Here is a 24,404-nt window from a genome sequence, read left to right as displayed (position 1 = left end):
TAACGCCTTGATGACGTATGGTGGCCACTTTGCAGCATTTTTTATAATAAAAAATATAGGGTTGGGCCACCTCACCTCTACTAAAAAATCTAAAAATATGGTGGACGGGCTACCGGATCTCAAAAAAATTTAAAGCCCACTTTAATCTCTCTTGTTACAGTCGGTTCAAGTCGGAACCGGTCGGTTTTGAAAAGCGAGCCGGTTAGTTCAGGAGGGGACCTGGTCGGTTCTCGCTATATGATAGGAATCGTACCAGTTTTGACGATCCAATCCAAATTGTTAGATTATGATCCATATTGCCGAATTTTCATATATTGATTTTAATATAAAGTGGTCACAAACACACTTATCCGTCAAATTTTAAATCAAGTGAATGTGAGTGTGGCATTGACTACACACAAATTTCAAACAAAAAAAAATATCAAACTTTGTGTCGCACCACAAGCTATCCAATTTGACATCTAATGGCTAGTAGCAAGTATGACCTCCTTATAACAAAGATAAATATTTCTCCCAGTTTTAAGCCTAGTTATCATGACAAGGCTGGACTAGCCGGTCTGACTGGCCTAGTCCAAAGCATAAATCAAATATGGAAAACAATGAAGTCAATATTTGACTAATTTTAGTAAGTCAAAGTAGCTAGTTTTGATCAGTTCAACTAGCTAACTAAAACTAGATACATTTTTATTAGGAAAAAGTTTATATAAGATTGCAACTTTAAAGTAAGAGTATTATGAAGTTAAAAATTATTCAAATTTGGTCATCTTGACCTTGAGATGTATGGTATAGAAAAAAAAATAGTGCATAAAAACTATTTAAAGTAAGAGTATTATGAAGTTAGAAACTATATATATGTGTATGTGAAAAATATCATGTCAGCCTATGGGCAGATAAGATAATGTAAACCCAACGGTTCAGATTGAATCTAGACAGATCTGACCTTCATGAATGTATTTTATATTTAATCTTTAATTTTTTAAAAAAAAATCAAATCACATAAATTTTGAGACGTCCACCATCTTATTAAGTCGTACTTAAAAAAAATATTTAAAAAATAATTCTAAACTGATGTCTCTCTCTATTCTTTAACTCTTCGATTCGTATAAGTCTCGATGCTCATTGTCTTCATTTCATAACTCTCTACACTTGAATCCTCAATGACCTTCTCTCTCTACTCAGTCCTAAATTGATAACTCTCTCATCTCTCTCTCATTTGATGTCTAATCAATACTTTCTGTGGGGTAAAGTGTTTAAATCAATTAGCTTTTCAAGAGACTGGATATATTTTAATCTTCATTGTCGTCACGCTTTTGTGTATCATTTGTCACGCATTTGTGTCTTGTTTATTCGATCCTGCTTTTCAAAACAGTCTCTTTATGTGTCGTGTAGAGTACAAACATGTTAGGAGGGGACGGCTTCTTCTTCCTTTATTTTTTTTTTTATTTTTTTTATTTTTTTGGTAATTAAGTAAGAAATACAGGCCTTTATCCATTTTTTCATGTAGATTAAGATTTTGCGTTTTTGAAAGTGTTAGCGGGGTAATATTAGTGATGGAGGAGGTGACAGTTAAAACAAATAGAAAACTAAAAAAATAAGGATAGACCTAAAAGGACATAATTAGACCTAAAAGAAAATGGTTTGAAATAATGAAAAAAGATAAGAAGATATGGCCATTGATATAACAGACTGAAGACCAGAATACCTATAACCGACGCTAAATAGTTAAAAAAAACCTTTGAGAATGATGAAGTCTTTCATTTGTGTATTTTTAGGCTTGTCATCACTCTCTTTCTATATATCATGTGTCAAGTATTGACAACTCACTCTCTCTCTTTCATTTGAGTATTTTCAGTCTTTTTTATCATCACTCACTTTTTGTATATCATGTAACTAAGTATTGATAACTCTCTCCCTCTACTTAGAATCCCAAATTTTTAAGGATGAAGTTTCAATATAAGGCCTAGCCTCACCTCAAATCATCGTCAAGAAAGCATTTTTGGAGCAAAAATCTCCATGATAAATTTAAATCAATTTTTAACACCGATAATAAAATTTGAAACTCAAAAAATGGTACATATCTTGTGGATCTATGAACACTTAATTTTAGGGTGAAATGGGTAGCCTAGACAATTTGTTACAACATACACAATTTTTAGAGCTTAAAATTCTTTTTTTTTTTTACAATTAATATGTTCAAACCATGATGACGAATGTAAAAGTTTTTCAATCTTGAATTATAATTTGGAAAAAGTTTATATGAGATCTCAACCTTATATTGTATGAGTAAGGTGCACCTAAAAAACCCACTAGTGAAGATTGTTTTGATGCTGGAAAACCCTCGAATCGATCATCTCGACCTCTAGTTTTATTGAAATGAAAAAAAATGAGATTTATAGTTTTAAAAATAGTTCATGTTGACACATATGGCCATGAGGCCTCACGTAGTCTTGCCTACAATTGTGGGCTTCCCTACTTTTATGGAAGAATCGTGTTTCATTATACTTATACATTCATAAAAATGTAATAATTATTTATTGAACAATGATCTAATGCAACAGTTGTATCATAGTATAATGCAACGACACTTCTAAAAAACGATATTTATAATACTTGTATGGACCTGCATAAAAATCATTGCTCTTTACTCGAACGTGAAAAAATCGGAGAATTTGTCCGACACCAAATAAGTCGCAGGAGTGAGAGCTTCCGTAATAAAATCATGGGCGCAATGACAATAAGAGTTTCACGCTCCTGTGGTGGCCACTTGGCAGCATTTTTTATAATGACACTTATAGCGTGGACCACCGCCCCTCTACTTAAAAAATCTTAAAATTTGGAGGACCGGCTACCGGATCTCAAAAAAATTTAAAACCCACTTTAATCTCTCTTGTTAAAATCGGTTCAAGTCGGAACCAACCGGTTCTGAAAAGTGAATCGGCTAGTTCAAGCGGGGGATCCGACCAGTTTTCGATATATAAATCAAGTAAACGTGAATGTGGCATTGACTTGACAATAAGTTCAAGCGATACAAATCTCGAACTTTGTGCCGCACTACAAGCTATCCAATTTGACATCTAATGGCCAGGAGCAAGTGTAACCTCCTTATAACAAAGATAATTATTTCTAATAGTTTTAGGCATAGTTATCATGACAAGACTGGATCAATTATTTATTTTACAAAACCCTTTTTCAACGTTCATATGGATGAGTTGATGAGTATCCCTTAGATCAGGGAAAACTTTTCTCAGAGACCCATTGGAGAAAGATAAACGTTGGCCCATCTTCTCCCTATAAATATGGAAAACTAGAGAGAATGAGGCACAAAAAATGCATAGTAATTTACATAGCATCTAGATAGTGACCTTTCTCTCTATTGGGTAGTTTTTAATTAAAATCAGGGCTTTGCGATCATCAGCCTCACGACATCTCCCCTCTCTGGTCTTGGGTTTGGTCTCATCTGCACTCCATCAATTTTTACTAACAGTTCAAATTCTAACACATTATTTGGACTGTGCATTTTAAAGATTTTCAAATATTTATAGATTTGTTTGATAGTCACCATTTATAGAATTTTAACTTTCACAATTGGAGGCAACAATAGATTATCATATCATCGCAAGGCTCTGTGGCACCGAAACTGCATTTTCAACATAGTTTTGAGGTGCACCTCACTTCAATAGTATAAAATTGACACCTTATATAAACCTCACCTTTATAAATTTTTGATGAATTATGAAGTAAGGCTTTATTTATTTTGATAGGGCTTTAGCCTTATCAAACCATTTTCCTTTTGAATATCATATGTCAAGCATTCATAACCTACTCACTCTTTCTCTCTCCTCTTTAATTTTTTAATTATAACTTTCTTCCTCCTAAATTGATAAGAAAAATTGTTTCATGCAGGCGGGACCACATTTCTACAATATGCGGTCCAAAGGTCTAACGTATCCATCTTAAAGATGGATGAAAATAGGTGGTCCATCTAAAAACAATTGAAACTAATAATCCAAATATTTTTTAATAAAATTATTATTTTTAAATTTATTCATTTATCCATAGTTATGATCTCAATTAGATATTACATATCTTTACAAGTCCAAAAATCCATCTCAAAAATAGATTTTCAAAGAGGTAACTCATCTCAACCTGGATCAATCTGTGTCAAATCGGTGCTTCTTTTTAAAACATTTTGTATTGTAGTCCTCTTTATCGTCACTCTCTTTTTGTACATGAGGTGTCGAGCTTCACTTTATCTCACTTGGATCGAATCGTCTACGTGTCTTTTCATATTCGATATTATCCACATTTTATTTTTTTTCACCAAATTATTTTACTTTTATACCATCTTTGGCTCAAAATACCATAAGATTATGTGCTCCCGCAGGAGTTGATCGCAGTGTAAAAACCCCACTTAGAGTATTTTTAAGAATTCAAATATGGAAAAGGTTTATGTACTTCCCATATTATATGGAAGATATATACTTCTACCTATCAAGTTGTTTAATTTAGATGTAAGCCACTGAGCATTTTATCTGGATATTATGTTTCATAGTATTTTATTTTTAATTTAAGTTTTTACAAATTATATGAATAAGAAATTTGGTATGTGTCATCATTTCAATGGGACACACATCAAATTCGGTAAAATATAATGACCAAAATACCTATGAAACCTTTAAAAAGCATTTTAGTTATTTTTTATTAAGAATATTTGTTTTATATTTTTTACCGGTGTGAGTTTAAGAGTGAAGTGGATGCTCAAAATTTGGTGTCAAAATGTTTTGTAGAAAAAATTAAAAATAAAATAGTGTAGAAACGTGACATTGTAATTAGGATCCTCTTAGCCGTCTATTCAAAGTGGATGTTAAATAAAAAGAAATATATAAGTTTTATGCAGTAGAGGCTTTCAAATTTTGAGATATTACCTCCTCAACCTACCAACAAATTAGCTATTAGCTATTAAGAATTCAATTTTTGTGATGATTATTATTAGTGAAGGAGACTATGCAAAAATTGGTGCAAAAATACGCAAAGGATTTCGTGTCCCCTAAGGTTAGACCGGTGATCCAAAGGAAACTATGATCTTTTGACATAGCTTGCTGAGAAAAATGTACTGTTTGCGGATTCAGATTCAATGATCCAAGATAGAGTAGATCTCTCAAAATTTGGGATGATAAAGATCTCTTTTGGTAGAGGGAGCAAGTGTATAACATGATCGCGCGAGACTGTGCTTTTTGAGTTTAAGTAAATCATCAGGACAAATCTAAACATAGTAATTTATAATATTTTCACTTACACCGCCTAGGTTTATAGAAATTTATGGGGTTTGAAGTCAACTATGCTAATTTTTTTAATTTCTTTTATTCTAATCATAATTGGCCGACCACATACCTTAAAAACTATGAAAAAAATCTCTCTCTCTCTCTCTCTCTCTCTATGAACTAAGGAGAGCTAACTTTCTCTCTCTCTCTATGAACTAAGGAGAGCTAACTTTCTCTCTCTCTCTCTAAAGTCACAATCCCAACCCTAAACCATGCTATAGCTTTTAGGGCTCGGAACAGGTAGGGTCGGAGTCAGATGGGACGCATTTTCACCGGACCCTGATCCAAAAATATGTCGTGGTGCTCGGATCTGACCAAAATATTTAAATATTTATATTTAAATATATTTTTTATATTGAGATCCAAAAATATTATCTAACTTCGGACCCAAACCTCAATAATGTTCGGATGTAAGATTTGAACCCAAACCCAGACCCACAAGATCCAATTTGTGAACCCGTTCATGGACCTGGATCGCGCCACCCCATGGGTACCAAGTCAAGTTCGGGTCCATTGCTACCCCTAGAGAGCTTTTGGATGCCTATTCAAGCTTTCCAACATTAGTGCTCCATTTTTCTGTAAAATTTTGATGTGGGCCTTTTTCTATTGTTTGATGTTGATGCCAAATATACTATACTCTATAAATATTTATATATGGTGCCAACTGAGTATTATAAAAAATAAAATAATTTGATAGAGCTGAAGACTATAAAAATAACTAAACGGCCGCCCTCTTTATCATCCACTATTTTTTACAATGAAAGATAAATGGTTTCATATTATATAATCCCTTTAACATTGACTTCTCCTTATTAAATCCTCAGTGTCCAAAATAATGGATGGCAAGGAGGGCTGAGGTCTAGTTATTTTGATCGACTGTAGCCCTATCAAATTATTTTTCATTTTATAATACATTGAGTATATAAATATTGGATTATCTCATATGAAATCACTTATGTTTTATAAAGATGCCACAATTATTCTTAGCCATTAGATATCAAATTAGATGGTTTGAGATGTGTCAAACAGTTCAATTTTTTTTTTTTGAAGTGCAAGTCTAGTTAAGAACATGCTCATCTAATTTGAAATATAAAGGGACAAGAGTTATCGTCAGCCCCTTGTGCTAAAAGTAAATGGCTCTTTGTATGTTTTTCCTTTTATAGTTTTTAGAGGGAGAATAAAGAAGTTAATAAGACTGGCAACAACAAATGGGGGTTCCTAATACTCATAGGTATTTGGGCATCAAAACAACATCTTTTAGTGAAATTGACGGTTAAAAAATGCATTAAAATATGTACTATTTTCAAAACTTAAAATCCATTTTTTTCTTTTGTCCATCTATCTTGATGTCAAGATGATCAATTTGATGATATTTAGGCATCAAAACAACCTCTTCTAATGAAATTTTTGATGTAAGCTTTAATTAGAATGTTTAGAGCCTAGGCTCTATATCAACTTTTCCCAAAAAAACAAAACAGGTGCTGATTACACACAATAATTTCACGATTCGAAATGAGATCCAAAGAGAAAAATCATTAAATGTGATTGTCATTTTCCAGGATTCAAAATGAGATCCAAAAGGGAAAAATCATTAATCAACTGTTCCTATGAATGTCTCTAAGGAAATCTACCGAAGAAACAAGTGCAAATAAAGCTTCACAATAAGGACAAATACCTAGGAGTTTTCCAGATTTCAAAGCCCAAACCCTTATTTTCATTCAAAAGGAAATTAGGTTTTGCAAGAATTCAAAAAGCTCAAACCCTAACTTGATTCAAAAAAAAAATGGGGTTTCTTAATCCAAAAAAAATAAAGGGAAGCAGAGAGATCATTTTTGGGTTACAAGAGAGAGAGATAAGCCTTTGGGCTGCTAGAGAGAGAGAGAGACGAGGCAATCGGGGAACAAGAGGCCTTGATTTCCCTCATTGGCTATTGTACAAGATCTGCACCGTCCAAGTATATAGACGGTGCAGATGGCTGCAGCCCAACTTCGGTAAGCAAGGTTGCAGCTATATAGAGACTGCATGCTGATAAAAGATTGATGCATTTCAAGAACCTATCTTTTTATCGAAAAAAATAGCCTCAACACTATAAATTCTTCCAATTGATCATCTTGACCTGGAGTTGTATAATATAAATAAATAATGATTTCAAGTCTTAATTATAATACATCTTGGAACACATTATATGGTCAGTCTATTTTCAAAAAACTTAAATGTTTATAATTCTACTCACTTTTTTAGTACTTCGAAATTCATCATTAGGAGTGGAGATAGATTTCAAGCCTAACATAACCATTTTCAACATCAAAACTGCATCTTTTGATAGGGTTTAAAGGTGTCCACTCTTTTGATCGTTTAAGGTTGAGTGCAACCTTCTTATGATAAACTTCATAACTGAGTGTTCATTATGTACACAATGATACTTCTACCATGGTGTTCAATATGATACAACTGACATTATCCGTTCATCCTCAACATCAGATGCCTCCCATTCTCTGCCCAATCAGACTTTAAAAAATTGATTGAAAAACAATTTTCATTGCATCCTTTCTTGAAAAATGAATGGTGGATCTCACTTGCATCCTAGGATGATAGAGTATCGCAATTATCTATCCTTCAAGAAGGATATTCTTGATTAGCTAACTGGAATGCAAGTTTATGTAATGAGCGCAATTATATATTAAGGGGTCAAATTTAGACAAAAAAATATTTTGTCGAAAAAAAATAAAAAATAAAACAGTGTTTGGCATGACCTTGTGGTATGAACAATCATAGTTCAGATCAACCTCGAATTTTTGTTAGAAATTGTATTGCTGGTGCTGGAAACTCCTATGATGGCTTAGAAATATTTTTCCACTCCTAATTCTGAAATTTAAACATAAAAAAGTGCTGCAAACTAAAGAGTTTAATAACCACCTATTTGTCTCTTTTTTTTTCTTTCTTTTTATTTTATTTTATTTTATTTTATTTTAGCAATAAGTGGATTTCATTGAGTTATTGAGGAGGTGCAAGGGTAAACACAAGGTGAAAATAAAAGGAGAAACAAGTAGGATGGTTTTCCAACCTTGGTACAACATTTGTGGCGTATTTTTTTAGGTGCATCTTACTTTTATGGTACAAGTTTGAAGCCTTATAGAAAATCTTCCTTCTACAATAAGTATAAACGCTAAAAATTAAAATCCCTAAAATTGAGAGATTGGAGATTAAGCTCCCAAAGAATTTAATAATCTTCAACATATGAGCAAATATTTATTAATGGGAGAGTTTTCTTATTCAATTAGATCTCCAATGTATAATTTCAATCGATGTATTAGCAAGAATACAATAACAATATTTACCTTTAGTACAAGACCTCCATGACATTTAACTGCTCAAAGTGAAACAAGGGGTTGGGGGCTTGATGTTGACCAAGATCAAAGTATTATTTTTTAAAAAATAAATTTTGGGTACTTTGTGACTTATCAGAATTTATTATTATTATTTTTGGGTATTTTGTGACTTATCAGAAATATTAGAATCTTTGGGTACTTTGTGACTTACCATAATATTAAATCTCAAATTTGACTGCTATAAATGATTGTGAATTTTTTGTATCAAATGTAATGATACTTTAAAGTAAGTCACTTTACACTCATATTTGTATATTTGTATAGACCATTCAATAGCTGCCCGATCCTAAAATCTCTTTCCGTATAGGGTTTGTCTCTGGTCATGTATCCTATCCTTAACTAACTTTCAATTAGGACGTAATACATTAAAAGTACCTCATGAGCGGGCTAATACATGTGTCCACCACCATGTTTTACGAGGGATTTAGAACTCAAAACACATCATAAATAATTATAAATTCATTTCCATCAGAGATCAATGAATTTCGAACAGGAAAAATAGAATAGAGCAAATAATTGTAAATCTAATTCCATTATAAATCAATGAATTCGAATACAAAACAATAGAGCAGATCTAACCACTTTTGCATAATTAAAACAAGGGATTTTATACAATAAGATCATTAACCTTTAATACAAGGAGATCACAATTATTTACAACTATCTGATGTGAAATCTGATAGTTTCGTTGCATCCCAAAATTCGAAAAAATTTCTTTTGAAGTTTGAGCTTGGTCAATGGAATAAATACGATCATCTAATTTCATATTTTATGGTCAATGGAATAAATGTAGCCATCTGATTTTAAAAAATTAAAATTATAATACACCTTTTTAACTTTAAAAAACACATTTTATATTCATGATTCCGAAAAGTAGACTGGAAAATTTTGGATCCAAAATCCTCCTCCGACAGATTTTGAGATGGTGGACTCACCACACTGGCATTTATCTCCAACCACACCAAAGCCCTACCCATTGATATATGTTGTATCCCCATGCATGTATATTTACATGTAAAATGTCAATGTGGATGGGGCTTGGGATCATTGCATTCTTCTTCTAGATATCCATATCAGAGATGGATGTTTTGAATGGACCACCAATCATGAATTTAGAATTTAGGAATAGATTTTAAACTTTTAAAAAAAGATAACTGTAAAGAACCATTCATTTTAATTCATTTAAAATGATCCCATTTTTTCCATTTGAATTTCATCCTTTCAGTCTCATGATCCCGATAGTCAAAACTCTCAACCTGTAAAATTTTATATCCAAAATCTATCTCTAAAACAGATTTTTAAAAGGATACATTGCATTTAAACTTTCCCCCTATTTGTTTAACCATTAAAATCATAAGCTTACTAGGCAAGATTGAACCGGTTTATGCGTTCAATAACCAAATTATATTTTTGAAATTTATTAGTTTTGCTCTAAAGTTTTGTTATGGGGACTTCAGTCATGTACTTATTCCATTTCTGGCCATAGAAGAGGGACAAAAAAAACAAAAAACAAAAAAAAAAAAGTTTAGGGGAATTTATAAATAACCCCAAAAATAAACTTCCAATGAAACTTACCCCCAACCACACTTTCTTTTCCCACTTTTTACCCCAAAATATATTTTCCTAACAAATACCCCCCAAGTAAAAAAAATACATATTTTTTTGAGGACTCATGTGGGCTTACGCACAGTACCAAAAACTACATGGGCTGTCGGACTACCTTGTACCAATTGCCAGACCCTGTTAAACTAAAAAAAGTGCCAAACTGTTCGTTGACATTGCCAGACCGCACTTTTGACTTGTTGCCAGATCGCATGGGCCTGTTGTCGGACTACTCTTTGGCAGTGCCAAACCGCATGGGCCTATTGTTGGACCGCTCTTTGTTAGTGCCTGACCACTGTGTGATATTGCCAGACCGCTTGTTTGTACTGCCCGACCACCTTTTTGTGTTTTATGGAAAACGTTAAGTACTCGATGTTAGAAGAGAGAGAAGGCATTTTGGTCCTAAAAACTATAACTTTTTGATTGGGGGGTATTTGCTAGAAGGATAATTGTTTGATGCGTCCAAGCTTGCACCTATTACTATGCGGGCTTGGAAATCTACACTGTCCATATAATCAGACGGTGTAGGTTGTTCCCTGTCATCAAGGCAAGAAACGTAACTGGCAGCCCCAGTCTCTCTCTCTTTATCTGTCTCTCTCACCCAAATAAATCTTGTTATTATTTTCTCTCTAAAACCCCCAGACCCTTTAGGGAAATATGACGAGCAGATGAACTCTTCTCTATTTCTGAAACCCCCAGCACATACAACACTTCTCTTCGTAGTCTATCGACTTCTCTTTGGGCTTCAATCGGGTCTAAAGATAGAAGAGTGGCTTTTCGAGCTACGAAATCTTCAATTGTTTGAAGGCTTTCAGGCTCAATCTTTAGAGCAAGCAGACCTAGAGCAGGTTTCAATTGTGGGGTTTTGTTTGATGGAGAAGGGTTTGAGGGTAAATCTAGTTCAACCATGGAAAACTATTTGGGGCAGGCGGTGGCTATGGTGCTATTGGCACTGTGAAAGTTGCCGGATATGTGACTGCATCTCTCAGTCAATGCTCTGTGAGCCATGTATAACTCCTCCACCAAGTTCACAAGCTCGTGCCTCTTTTTGTAAAATATATCTGCCCTCTTTGCAAATGAATCTGCATCTTCTTCTATCAATTTCATAGTCGACTTCACCTTAACCTCCATGTCTCGAACGTTCTGCTCCAACCATTTCGACTGCCTATGTGGCTCACCCACCATCATGAATAGGAACTACTTGCAGCCCTCTTCAACATCTCTCTCTCTTATATCTCTCTTAACTTCTCTAAAATATTTGTTTGTCAACCAAACAACTTCCTATATCATTTTCCATCACCTCTCTCTCTCTATATATATATATATATATATATATATATATATCTTTTACCCTTGATTTCCACATGCTTCCATTTCCATAAACAACTCTCTCTGTAACGGCTATGTTTACAATGGTGTTATATCCAAAAGCATTAGGACTAGAGAGAAAGAGGAGGGGAAAACAAAAAACTTAGTTCAAGTGCTTGACATACCCAATTTAAGATTCGTAAGAGTTTTTCTCTCTAGATTGTTTTGTTTTAATTCAATTTTCTCTCTCGTAAAACAGAGTAATCCAAACAATCTATCTTGTTTTAAATCGGTTCTCTCTCCTAAAACATAATAGAAAAAAAACTCACTTTCTCTCTTGTTTTGATTTAATTTCTCTCTCTAAAAACAAGTGCGACTTCACTAACACATTTTTTCTCTGTAAAACACCACCGGCCATCTGCGATGGTGATGGAGAGAATATGGACAGAGAGAGGGTGATAAAAGGAAGGAAAGAGAGAGTATGAGACGCAGCTTTTTTTTGGGATAAGGGAGGACTAAAATCGGGAAAAGATTTTTTAGGATGAAGGATGGATGCATGTACGGACAGGATATAAGGTACATGTGGTTGTAGCCAGCTTTTAAAGATAACTCACTTATCCAATTACCCATTTACGTGAGCATTTTGGATTTGAGGACCGCAATATAATAGGTACGGGCCTGGCCATAAAAACCGGGTCCTTACGAAAAAAAAATTTGTTTTGGGGTAAATGGTACTATATAAAAAATTGGTAGGGAATAAGTTGTAAAAAAAGGACGGGTCAAAAAGGTTTTTTATAATATTTTGCAAAAAATTATATAAACAATCCAATAAAATCACATCTCAAAAATTCACTAAATGAAGGTGTTTCGTGCCCAAAAATCCCCAAATTAAGCATCTCAACTCAAGATGTACAGACAAAAAAAAATGGATTTCATGTCTTAAAAATAGTGCATCTTGTAATGCTTTTTAAAACCATCAATTTTCAAGTTTTTCGAATGTTCATAGATTTACTTAATCTACACTATTTTTGAAACTTTTTACAGATTAAAATAAAATTTGAAGTCATCAAAAAGATTTCAAGAATTGAAACAATGACCGATATACGTAATTTTCACTCATCAATTCTTTTACCAATTGAGCGAGAGAGAGAGAGAGTCACAATGCTCTTTGAAGTCAAGTTGATGGGTAGCGGCAAGTGTGCACTTTGAGAGAGAGAGAGATAGTCAGCATGCACTCAAAGTATATGGGGGTAGTGGCAAATGTGCTCTTTGAGAGAAGGAAATAGCAGTTCTTACATTCATATGCACATAAAAGTTATCACAGGCTGTGGCAGCAGAGAGGCAGGTTCACATAAAACGAAACGAATTTTAGGATCCAAAGCTAATGGGTTCAAGCACTGCAATCCAGAGGTATCAAACTCTTGCCTAAATTTCGATACGTTCACACTGATTCACCCACCTAACCTCACCTCACCTGTGCATAGAACAAACAACAAAGAAAACAAAATACATCATAGCTACCTTTAATTGAAAACAAATATCTTTCACTCACTCACACGCACATATAGATAGATAAATAGATAAGAGAGAGAAAGAGAGAGAGAGAGTCAGCTCATTTTGAGGGATGCTTCTACCTCAACGGCAAAAATTTGACCATGTATAAATAAAACGTCTAGGGCCCGTCATCCCCACTGGTTCACCCAAAAAAAATAAAAATTCGCCATGCAGCTCATATTATCCTGTATGGCAGGTGCATGTTTGTACATGTAGATTCTAAGGTTAAATTATTCAATGTGTGTTGGGAATTTTTCTGGGGGTGGGTGGTAAGTTTATCCAATGTGTTGTGTGTGTGTAGAGAGAGAGAGAGAGAGAGAGAGAGAGTTCAGGGTCCAAAGGGTGCTCACCACTCCAAGAACTTCTCGATGCTTGAGGCCATTGTGGACTTTGGCACTGCACCAATGATTGCATCCTTCTTCTCACCATTCTTGAATATCATGACAGTCGGGATGCTTCGAATGCCATACTGGGTCGCAATCTTCGGGCACTCATCAGTGTTGAGCTTGAAACACTTGAGCTTGCCTGCATACTCCTTCGAGAGCTCGGTTATCACTGGGTCAATCATACGGCATGGTCCACACCATGGAGCCCAAAACTCGACCAACACAGGGAGATCAGCCTCTAACACAAACGACTGCCATGTTGCCTCAGTCACAACAGGCACTGCACCAAGAGAGAGAAACCCCAATTTTGAGATCCATGCAGAGTGAGAAAGTATAGCATAGTCTAATGGACTATGGAATGTGAGCGCGCATGCACACACACACATTATATATATATATATGCATTGTATACAATGAGATCATTTATCTTTATCACAAGGAGGTCACAATCACTCCTACTCATCGATATCAAATAGGATGGCTTGAGCTAGTCACAAAGTCCGAGAAATTTTTTTTTTTTGTACTTTTGAGTCTTTTTAGTGACACTCTTACAGCCAACCGATTTGAAATCCAATGGACAAGAGTGTTTGTGACTTCCTTGCTCAGAGGGAACATTTACTTTTGGTACAAGAAAGTCACAAACACCCTTGTCCATTGAATTTTCAAATCGGGTGGTTGTAAAAGTATCATTGTCTAGACTCAAAGTTCCAAAACAAATTTCTCGAATTTCATAACATTCCCCATGCCATCTAACTAGTCATCAAATGGCTAGGAATAATTGCAACATCCTTATGACAAAGATATATATGGTAAAAGTTTATATAAAGCGGAGGCTCTAAACCATCAAATTACAACCTACCTCAAAATTTTCACTAGAAGAGGATGTTTTGATGCCCAAATATCCTCAAATTTATCATCTCGACATCAAGATGGACGGACATGAGAAAAAAATGGATTTCAAGTTTTGGGAATAGTGTATTTTGTAACACATTTTTTGACCGTCAATTTTCAAGATTTCATAGATCTATCGATCTACACTATTTTTTAAGCTTTAAACTTTATAAATAAATATGAAAATATATTTTAAAGCTATCACAATTATTTTCACTATTGAAACCACATTTCTTGGCTCTACACAAACCATGCCCTACATATATATATATATATATATATATATATATATATATATATGAAGCATCTATGCAACGCCTATGGGCGAAATGCTATAGTGATTTTGCCCATAGGCCAATCACTGTCCAAAAATTCGGACGGCATGCATTTTTCGACCGCCACGAACCTAACATATCTGTGGCGGTCCAAAAATTCACACAGAACCGCACGGACAGTGCAGACCGTGATAGAGGCAAAACACTGTAGCATTTCGCCTATAAGCATTTTTTAGGTTTTTCCATATATATATATATATATATATATATATATCGACGTCGCGTATAGGGGTCTCGTACGCCAAAGGTCACGATGTTCCCCATCTAATCGGACGGCTAGCGTTGAGTCGTCTGAAATTTAAACCCCATGTGTCTCTCTCACTCCATCGTGTAAGTCTCTCTCTAAGCACACCATCTCTCCCCATATTATGCAGATCATCCCTCGCATCTCTCTCTAAGCATTCCCTCTCTCTCTACTGCAGTGCATCCCTTTCTCTTACATTTTCGCCAACGCTGAAACTCCCTCTCTCTACTGCAGACGAGCAACCGGGCAGCAGATGGGCCTGTAAAATCAATAGGACTGGAGGAAGATGCACTTTGCAGCACAAACACGCATTAGTTGAGGAATTTGATATTTCCCCCATTTCAGGTATGGATACGCTTGTTGTTTTCTTTTTTTTAAAAGTTAATGAAATGCCATTGTCTCAGTGGATTTTGATATTTTCCCAAACTTTTCGCCATTTCTTGTTTGCATCCATTGTCTCAGTGGATTTGGATGCTTGCATTATCAACAAAAAACCGTATATATGAAATACCAACATTTGGGGGTTTTAGTTTATAGACATTGAATGTGTTACACAGCAATTTTTTTTTTTTTTTTGTTGTTTTTTTTTAAGCTCCTTCATCCATATTGAACATAAAGCATTTTTCAGTAAATAAAAATGTGGCCATCTTCCTCTATTTTATTTTTTAGAGTTAACGCAATGCCATTGTCTTAGTGAATTTTGATTTGAAACATATTTATGCTTGCAGTATCAGCTGAAAACCATGTATATGAAATGCCAACATTGTTTTTTTGGCTACATTTGGGGGTTTTCATATACATGATTCTCAGCTGATAATGCAAGCATCAAATACGTTTCAAATCAAAATCCTCTGAGACAATGGCATTTCCTTAACTCTAAAAAAAAAAAAAGGAAGATGACCACATTTTCATTTACTACAAGATGCTTCATGTTCAATATGGATAAAGGAACTTAAAAAAAACATCAATAAAAAAAAAAAAAAAAAAAAATATGCTCTGTGTAACACAATCAATGTATGTAAAACCAAAACCCCCAAATGTTGGCATCTCATATACACGATGTTTGGCTGATAATGCAAGCATCAAAATCCACTGAGACAATGGCATTTCATTAACTCTAAAAAAAAAACAAGGATGCAGCAGCAAGCGTAGTATCCATACCTGAAATGGGAGAAATATCAAAATCCTCAGCTAATCCATGTTTGTGCTGCAAAGTGCATCTTCTTCCAGTCCCATTGATTTTACAGTCCCATCTGCTGCCCGGTTGCTCATCCGCAATAGAGAGAGTGAGAAAGAGGAAGTTTCAACGTTGGTGAAAATGTAAGAGAAAGGAATGCACAGCAGTAGAGAGAGAGAGAGGGAGTGCTTAGAGAGAGATGCCGAGGGATGATCCGCATAACAGGGGGAGAGATGATGTGCTTAGAGAGAGAGAGGGAGAGAGACTTACACGATAGAGTGAGAGAGACACAAGGGGTTTAAATTTCAGACGACTCAACGCGAACCGTCCGATTAGATGGGGAACATCGTGACCATTGACGTACGAGACCCCTATATGCGACGTCGCGCTCCCCATCTTTTCCCGTATATATATATATATATATAGAGAGAGAGAGAGAGGGTCATATCCTCTCAACATGAGAAAAGTTACATGACGTCAAGATGTTTTGGAATGAGAGTGTACTGTGGTCCAATGCAATATGGAATGGACCGGAAAAAGTGGGAATGAATCACTGCAGTCATGCCCTATACTGGTGGTATCTGTTCTTTGCACCACCATCCATTTCACTGGACAGTTAAAAGCTACAACCCATATGGAGTATGGTTTTGCATGGTTGTTTCAGTGGACTACTGTGTAACATGTGTAACTCTGTTTTGTATGTTGAAGTACACCCCTACAACAATGGTAAATATTGTAATATATACACCATGGATACATAGAGTGTCAATTGCCAATGACGGATGATGGAGATTAACTGTACCCAGGTGATTGAATGCCATCGGGAGCTACTCTCAATCTCCATCATCCATATTAGGAAAGAATGGATGATATTACTGTGGCTTAATCCTTGTCTAGATAATGGCAAGTGCATTGGTTGATTCCTCAAGCTGAGAAATTAAAGACAAAAGGATTTTTAGAAATATTTATTCTCAATACTAATTTAATCTATTACGTTTCCTTCACCTATTTAATTTTCTATTCAATTTTAAATTGTCTATCATATTTAACCTTTTTCCTTATTATTATGATTATTGTTAGATTTTCTTTTTGGTGATGCATTTACTTATATCGTCGAGATAAGTATTTAACTGTTTTGATTCATAGTTCTATTTATTTTTTAGTATTTAATTGTTTTGATTCATAGAATTTAATTGTTTTGATTCATAGTTCTATTTTTGCTTGCGATTCTTGTTTTTAACTTTGAATTGGAGCTATGGAAATTCAAATTTTGGAAGGAATTCTTAATTTACTTTTTGGAAGGATTTCCTACAAAAAGCACAGGAATACTGGAGAAAAAAAAAAAAAGTTATCAGGAGAATTCAAATTTCACACCCCTACTTTTTCTCCCTTAGTAATAGCTGATATACTCTATATTTCCCTTTTGTATATTTCATTGCATATCACAAGGATTTATGTAATTTTATTTATGTGCACATGTGTAGTGTATGTTACCTTTAGAATGTTACATTCATTCTATATGCATCCATTTGTGCATAAGGGATTCCAACCCTTACTGTTATCAACGAGAATCAATTTGCTATATCGAGCGTTTAGAAAATCACCGATCAGACTCTGGGTTTGCCCAAGTCGAACTGGACCTTCAAGCAAGGCGATTCTAGGCCGAAAAACTCTAGAATCGCCCGAATCCCCCAGTTTTTATGCTTTTTAGATTTTTCTCATTAAATTTTCGGTCTGATTCCCCAAGTCAGACAGGAGGATCATGGGATTGGGAACTTAGCAAGTCCCTACCCAAGTCCAACTTTTTGATCACTGGCTGTGTCTAGCAAAGAATGCGAGAGAGAGTGATTCTTGCTTCACTAGATTCATATCTACAACTGTACATCTCCCTTTCACCAAAACACACCCATACTGTATAAAAAGCAGGCTGCTGTCCAACAGCCATGAAAACAGCAGAGGTATCATTTATCAAAAGCTCAAAAAAGCTGCTTTCCCTCTCCTCCTAGGTATACTTAACTTTCTCTACCAGCCCCATAATGTATGTCTTTTATCCTTGAACATTAGTCATATCTTCCATTTGTGTATTGAATCTTCTATGAAGCCAACTACCATAAACTAGGACCCCAAGCTGATCTCAAAGATTTCTTTGCCTTAACTCTAATAATGAACAAACTTGGAAAAGGTATAGATCGAAAAATTCAAATGCTCGGACTGGACAGAAAATCCACCATAAATCAAGCTCGCTTCCAAAGCCCCACCACATTTTGAAGGGCCACTTCTGAATAACATCCAACAAAACTTCTGAAAACAAAAGCCTAAAAAGGAAAAAGGAGAATTTCTGAAACTACCTCAGCACAAATTCATGAAATACGATTCCAGGAATAGGAAAAATAGAACCACATGAGCCTCCGCGCTATTACTAGTTTTCCTTCAGGTTTTCCATAGTTTAAAGCACATAGAAGAGTTAATTTTAGAGGATGTTATGTAGTCATCCTCCCATTTCTAGATGACCAAGTGGCACTGCTTCTTTTGGTCATGTTATCATATCTTGAACTTAGCCTATACACCAATCACCAATGAAAACTTGTATCTTTAACTAATCATATTAAGTACATTTTGGCTCACCTCATTGAGCAGAAGAGCCCATATTTGGCATTTAAGCATCGTCTCACATATAGAGAGTATTAATTGCGAAGAATGCATCGGCAAAAATTACACAGCCACAACATTATGAAGGAGAGCCATGAAACCTATAGATGCTAATGGAGATCAAGTACAACAAAATTCATTTGTTAAAACCCAAAATGCAAAATAAACAAGTCTATTAAATTTTCACACTCTACACATACACGTGCCATCTAATTGGTTAGTGACTCTTGATTTACCAAATTCTGAAAAAATAATCCTAGTGCCTGAATGGTGGTTTGCATAGGCCATCTGCCTGTTGAAGCAACCCCAGATGATCACCTTAATCTCTTCGTCTAGCAAGAAAATCACATTACAAATGGTTTTAGCTGTCATGACACATTGAGAAATACTTACGAAAAATAAGCATTAGCTGCATTACGATTATCAACAAGTAACCCTACATCCAGTTAACCATTAAAAAAAAACACTTTACATCATGGAACGAATCTCATTTTCCACAAGCCACATCCTGTTGTCTATTGGGGCCCAATTGGAGTGTATGGCATTGAGTATGTAGATAGGGATAGCACGGAACTCAAGAAGTGGTCCTGTAAATCACTCAGGGTACATACTACCAAGGTAAGGGTGATGGCTTTGACTATAAGCATTCCGTTCTTCCCTAGCCCAATCATAGTCTAGGTCGACCATTCAATGCTATCACGTGCTAAATGTGATCTTGCCTTTCATCGGAGATTTGCCAATTCAGTGGATGAGATTATAGCCCTCAAATGCTCTCGCGAGAAGGGAGCTCAAGCAAAGATTCATCAATGACTGGAAGGAGCATGCCCCCTAACATGTTGACCCTTGCCCTCTCCCTCACCTACTATTGCCCTTTCTCCTCTCGTTCGACAAATTCATTTACCTTCTGTGTGTACAACATGGTCTTTCTTAAAAGAGTGCCATTTGATGTGCTCTTTTTCCAGTAAAATGAAATGTCAGCTACAAAAGAAAAAAGAACTCAAAATACTACCTCCTCATGGAAGAAACCTGCAATCTTTCCCAGAGAAGGACCTGTTGGTTTTTCATCAGTAGAAGTTCCCCAACTTTAATGTTAGGGGAGAAATTAATTATTTTTATGTGCATCAACAAGAGTCCCCCAACTTGTTTTTTATTTTATACGTACTCGCACATCTAAATGCAACACTGACGAATTCTCGTGTCATAGTGATTTGTTTGTCCCAAAAGCACAGACTACACCAGTGAATGTTGGTCCAACTCCAATTAGGTGCATAATAAGAAATTCCATGGGTGCTTTCCAAGCTAGAACGACATAAAATACACCTCACTCTTTGAGGGAATTAGATGCCACAGGTTTTGTTCTAGTTTTTCTTTTTGTGCCACAATTTAAGTAGAATCTTTTAACAGGGAAAAGCTTTTTAAGGAACATATACAATTCTGCAGGAAAGCTGCATATTTTCTTTTTCTTGGGAGAACTTTTTTTTTTTGCGCCCTCCTGTATGAGGACCATTTTAGTGTCCTCCCATTCCATCTCCACTGGCAATTCATTTCGTCAGTGGAGATTAATGAGTAAAACTTTGAAACAAACATCATAATAACCAGATGGCCCCCGAAATGAATGAGGAGTAATGGTTTTTTACATCAAGGTTTTTACTATCGAATGAACACCTAGATCACAGCAAATGTGTTCTCATCAATCGTATGGCTGGCCTGGTGGAGATCACTGCAATTTCCAGCCAAAATGGTGGGGAAATGAGATAGGAGGGTACTGTTACGGCCCTCCTGCAGGAAACCAAAAGTATTCTTGTTTTTCATCGGTGGGACACCCATACACTTGATAGATAGAAAGTTCATTAGGTTATATATAAGTATATTCTATTCTATATAAACCAATGATCTGTTGAAGGCATTTTACATTCTTTTTTCTTTTTCCTTTTCTTTTTTTTTTTTTTTTTGAAGAAAAGTTCTTCTGCGCGAAACATTCTCTATGTGCTAGACTCTTTTTGATAATTTTCTATGTGCTGGGCTTAGCACATTGGATGAGTGAGCAAATGGAAGAAGTTCAAAAAGAGATAAAAAAAAAAACTAAACCTTCACTTATATAATTATCACCCTCTTATTCATATTTCATACAATTTAAGCATAATTCTCATCATATTGAAAAGGAGAAGGGGACAATGAAGAAGTCATCGTACCAGGAAAACCATGTTTTCAACCAACATAATTCAAATATATCAATGTCATATGCCACTATCGCATTACTTCATAATCACCTGCTATCAAAGCGTACCAATAGTATCGATCTCATAATGACATGGCAGTTCTTTATAATCCTTGCTATTTGTCATTTCTTACAAAATTTGCACTAATAGTTCTTCATAATAATAGTTCTGCAAAAGATACAATAATAAAAAAATCATAATCCTTGCGAAAATTGTATTTCTCAATTTTGTCCAAATCAGGTCCCAATCTCGAGCACAACACAGTTAAAAGAAAGCTCCGAGTTTTCCATGAATTGCACAACATCTCATACTCCGCCACTATATGCAATATAGAAACTCAAAAAAGCATAAACATAGTTTCACAGAGAAATTATCAACCCACCAAACAATTGACAAAAAATGCAAAAAAATAAATAAAAAACCAAAACAGTAGCATAAATTATCCACTGAACAAGCTATCAACAATTAACATAGTAGAAGAAACACAAAATTATAAAATAAAATAAAATAAAATAAGAGACTAGAGCACCTTCAGTCGCCGTATTCTGAGCTTCAGATACAATTCCTCTGCAAATCCTCATAGTCCTTGGAACTTTTAGAAGTGAAGACTTTGTCGATTGACTTTCAACCCTCAAACCCTTGCATTTTGGCAAAGAAACCCTCCTCTCCACTCTTGTAAAGCCAATGAGCAACGAATTACTAGCTGAAAATTCACGTCTAAAACCAGAAGAGCGCACAATTGGAACAGCGTCAAGCACAGTAGCCATGGAAATGGCAAATTTTGAAGGACAAGCAAATGAAACTCAAAGTGAACAAGAAGACCGCTAATTACAAGCAGATGAAACTTAAAGTGAACAAGAAGACCCCTAATTACAAGCAGATGAAACTCAAAGTAAAAAAGAAGACCCCTAATTACAAGCAGATGAAACTCAAAGTGAACAAGAAGACCCCTAATTACAAGCAGATGATTTTTAAAACCCTAGAAGAGAACAAGTATTTTTACTTATTTTTATGAATTTTGGAAATGAAGAAGGGTACAGGCTACACGACAGTAAAACCCTAAAAATTAAGGAATGTACCAAAATAAAGGGCAAAATCCTAGAGAGAAACACAAAACCATACACGAAAAGAATAAGCACACGAGGAAACCCTAGATCTAGAGAGAGAAACACTCCGATAAAGAAACGTAAACAGAAAAAGAACAGAAAGGGTACTGAATACCCTCGATAGATAGAGAGAGAGAGAGAGAGAGAGAGAGAGAGAGTTAGAGGTGAAGAACAAGTAGCATTATACAAATTGCGACTTAGAGAAAGAAGAAAAACAGTGGTAAAGATTAGGGCCTTTTTAATCAGTCGTTCTTTCAACTTAAGAGAGAGAGTTTAATGAGCAGTTTTAGAAAGAGAAACAGAGCGATATCGTTCTCCTTAGAGAGAGAAACTGATATAGGGAGTTTTAGAGAGAGAAAGTGATATAGGGAGTTTTAGAGAGAGAAAGTGAGAGATAAGGAGAGGGTTGTGCTTCTCTCTCAAGGCTCGAGTGTGGATACAATTGATGGAGGGCCACTGCCCACTGCCAATACCATCTCTCTCGCACGTGGGGCTACTTTCTTTTCTCGTGTGAAAAATACAAATTTGGTTAGTGATAATAAGTGCTATTAGGAGAGAGGAAAATAAAGAGAAAATGTATATAACTCTATATATAATCAAATTCTTTACTTTTGATACAGGGAGGTTATTATTAACCGTTACATTTGAAATCGGATGGTTGAAAATATGCCTTCATTTAGATATAATATCTAAAATAAAAAAAAATTCATGCTGTGACACATTTTCATTTTTTAGATTTCACAACTAATGGCTAAAAGCAATTATAACTTCCTTATTTCATAAATAAATAGTCTTATAGTATACAATTACAAACAAAAATAAAATAAAAAGATTAAAAAAAGTTTGAAACTTAACTTGGACTCGACTGAGTAATTTAGCTCGATGCAGTCGATGCACCTTGCAGTGAGTCCATGTACTCAACCGGACACACTTAAAATCTCTTAAAAGATTAATTTTTTTTAATAAAACACTAATATATAATTTAGAAATATATTTTTGTGTGATTTTTTAAGATTTTTTATGGTGATTTGTGAAGTTTTTTTATCATATATTTTAATTTTTTATGGTTTAAAAAAAAATACTTTAAAATATTGATTAATTTTTACTAATCCATTTTTAAGATAATTATCCCGTGAGGATAATACTATCCACTTATTCTGTCGGGTGAAACCTAATCTATGAGTAATTTTAAGGGAAGGTTTATGCACTTCCCCTACAACATAAAAAATCTATGCTTCTTCTACTATCCACCATTCCAATTTTGATCAAGAGAATCACTTACCGTTTGATCTTAGAACCGACATCTCAAAGTATTTTATTTTTAGTTATTTTTATACAAATTGTATGAATATTAAATTTGGTATGTGCCATCTTATCATTGGGGCGAACCTATAAAAATATTAAAAATAAATTTTCGATAAAATATAATGACCAAACCCCTTGAAACTTTAAGGGTATTTTGGTTATTTTTTATGAAAATATTTTTTTTATATTTTTCACTAATGCGAGTTTAATAGAGGATTGGACGTCCAAAATTTGGTATCAAAATAGTTTATAAAAAAAAATTAAATAAAATTATGTAGATACGTGACAATTGGGGCAATGGAGGGTGGATAAGGGGAAAAATTTTTTTGGATGAAAATACACTTCCCTCACGTAACAAATTATTTTCGTTGGCGGTCCGGCGTTTCTTTTTATTGGGATCCAAAAATGTTTTGTTACATGAGAGAAGGGAATTTTCATCAAAAATAAATAAATAAATAACTTTTTTTGTATAGGGGTATTTGCTAGGAAACATGATTTTTTGTTTGAAGTTACTAGAAAAAATTCGGTGGGTAAAATGTATAAAAAGTCCTTTTTAGGGGGTTTTGCAAATTTGCTTAAGTTTTATTCTATAGGTGAAGTATAGAAAGCTTGCCCAAATTTAAGACCCCGAATTTTGTGGAAGTAAACCCTCCACAAACTGGAAGTAAACCCTCCACAAACTATGAACTGATACCAATAAAGAAAATTCCTTAATCATATTTTCTATGTACTTGAAAAGAATAGTGTCTCAAGATTGAAGAGAGACCATCCATTTTTTGAGGAAGAGATTTAAGAGTAAGAAAACTTACAAATTTTTGTTTTTTTTTTTTAAATAATGATCTAGTGATTATTAGATGGTTTCTAATAGGAGTAGGTCCTTTGATCGCGTGACATGTCCAAGTCCAATGGGACTCAGCT

The 24,404-nt window shown here is 34.7% G+C and overlaps 1 protein-coding gene and 1 long non-coding RNA gene across 3 annotated transcripts; one reads left to right on the top strand and one right to left on the bottom strand.

Moving 5' to 3' along the window:
• Window positions 1-12,888: 12,888 nt before the first annotated feature.
• TRX-M4 (thioredoxin M-type 4) lies at window positions 12,889-22,427 on the bottom strand. Of its 2 annotated transcripts, XM_088871552.1 has the most exons (4): window positions 21,605-22,427; window positions 19,093-19,188; window positions 13,525-13,840; window positions 12,889-13,094 (listed from the first exon to the last, which is right to left on the bottom strand). In XM_088871552.1, exons 1-4 carry the CDS (start codon window positions 21,840-21,842, stop codon window positions 13,091-13,093), a joined length of 654 nt encoding a protein of 217 aa, XP_088727678.1. In that variant the 5' UTR covers window positions 21,843-22,427; the 3' UTR covers window positions 12,889-13,090. The 2 variants fall into 2 exon arrangements, with proteins under 2 accessions (XP_088727678.1, XP_088727679.1); XM_088871553.1 differs by lacking the exon at window positions 19,093-19,188.
• Window positions 13,595-17,595, top strand: LOC148781452 (uncharacterized). The gene is made up of 2 exons (XR_016059016.1): window positions 13,595-14,143; window positions 16,705-17,595. It is a non-coding gene; the product is annotated as an uncharacterized LOC148781452 (long non-coding RNA).
• Window positions 22,428-24,404: the final 1,977 nt, after the last annotated feature.

Source organism: Amborella trichopoda, chromosome 7 (genome assembly GCF_054954075.1).
Source record: "Amborella trichopoda isolate Santa Cruz 75 chromosome 7, AtrichopodaSantaCruz75HAP2 v2.0, whole genome shotgun sequence".
NCBI classification, from domain to species: domain Eukaryota; kingdom Viridiplantae; phylum Streptophyta; class Magnoliopsida; order Amborellales; family Amborellaceae; genus Amborella; species Amborella trichopoda.
Note: the sequence above shows the minus strand (reverse complement) of the source record. Positions and strands in the feature narration are given on the sequence as shown.

Excerpts from the sequence above, each read along its gene's own strand:
- TRX-M4 (XM_088871552.1), bottom strand. The coding sequence starts at position 21,842 with ATGGCTACTGTGCTTGACGCTGTTCCAATTGTGCGCTCTTCTGGTTTT. Across the intron at positions 19,189-21,604 it reads TCAGAATACGGCGACTGAAG|ACGAAGAGATTAAGGTGATC; the intron begins GTGCTCTAGTCT and ends TTTTCTTGCTAG. Across the intron at positions 13,841-19,092 it reads GATTATTTTTTCAGAATTTG|TGCCTGTTGTGACTGAGGCA; the intron begins GTAAATCAAGAG and ends CTCTTGGTGCAG.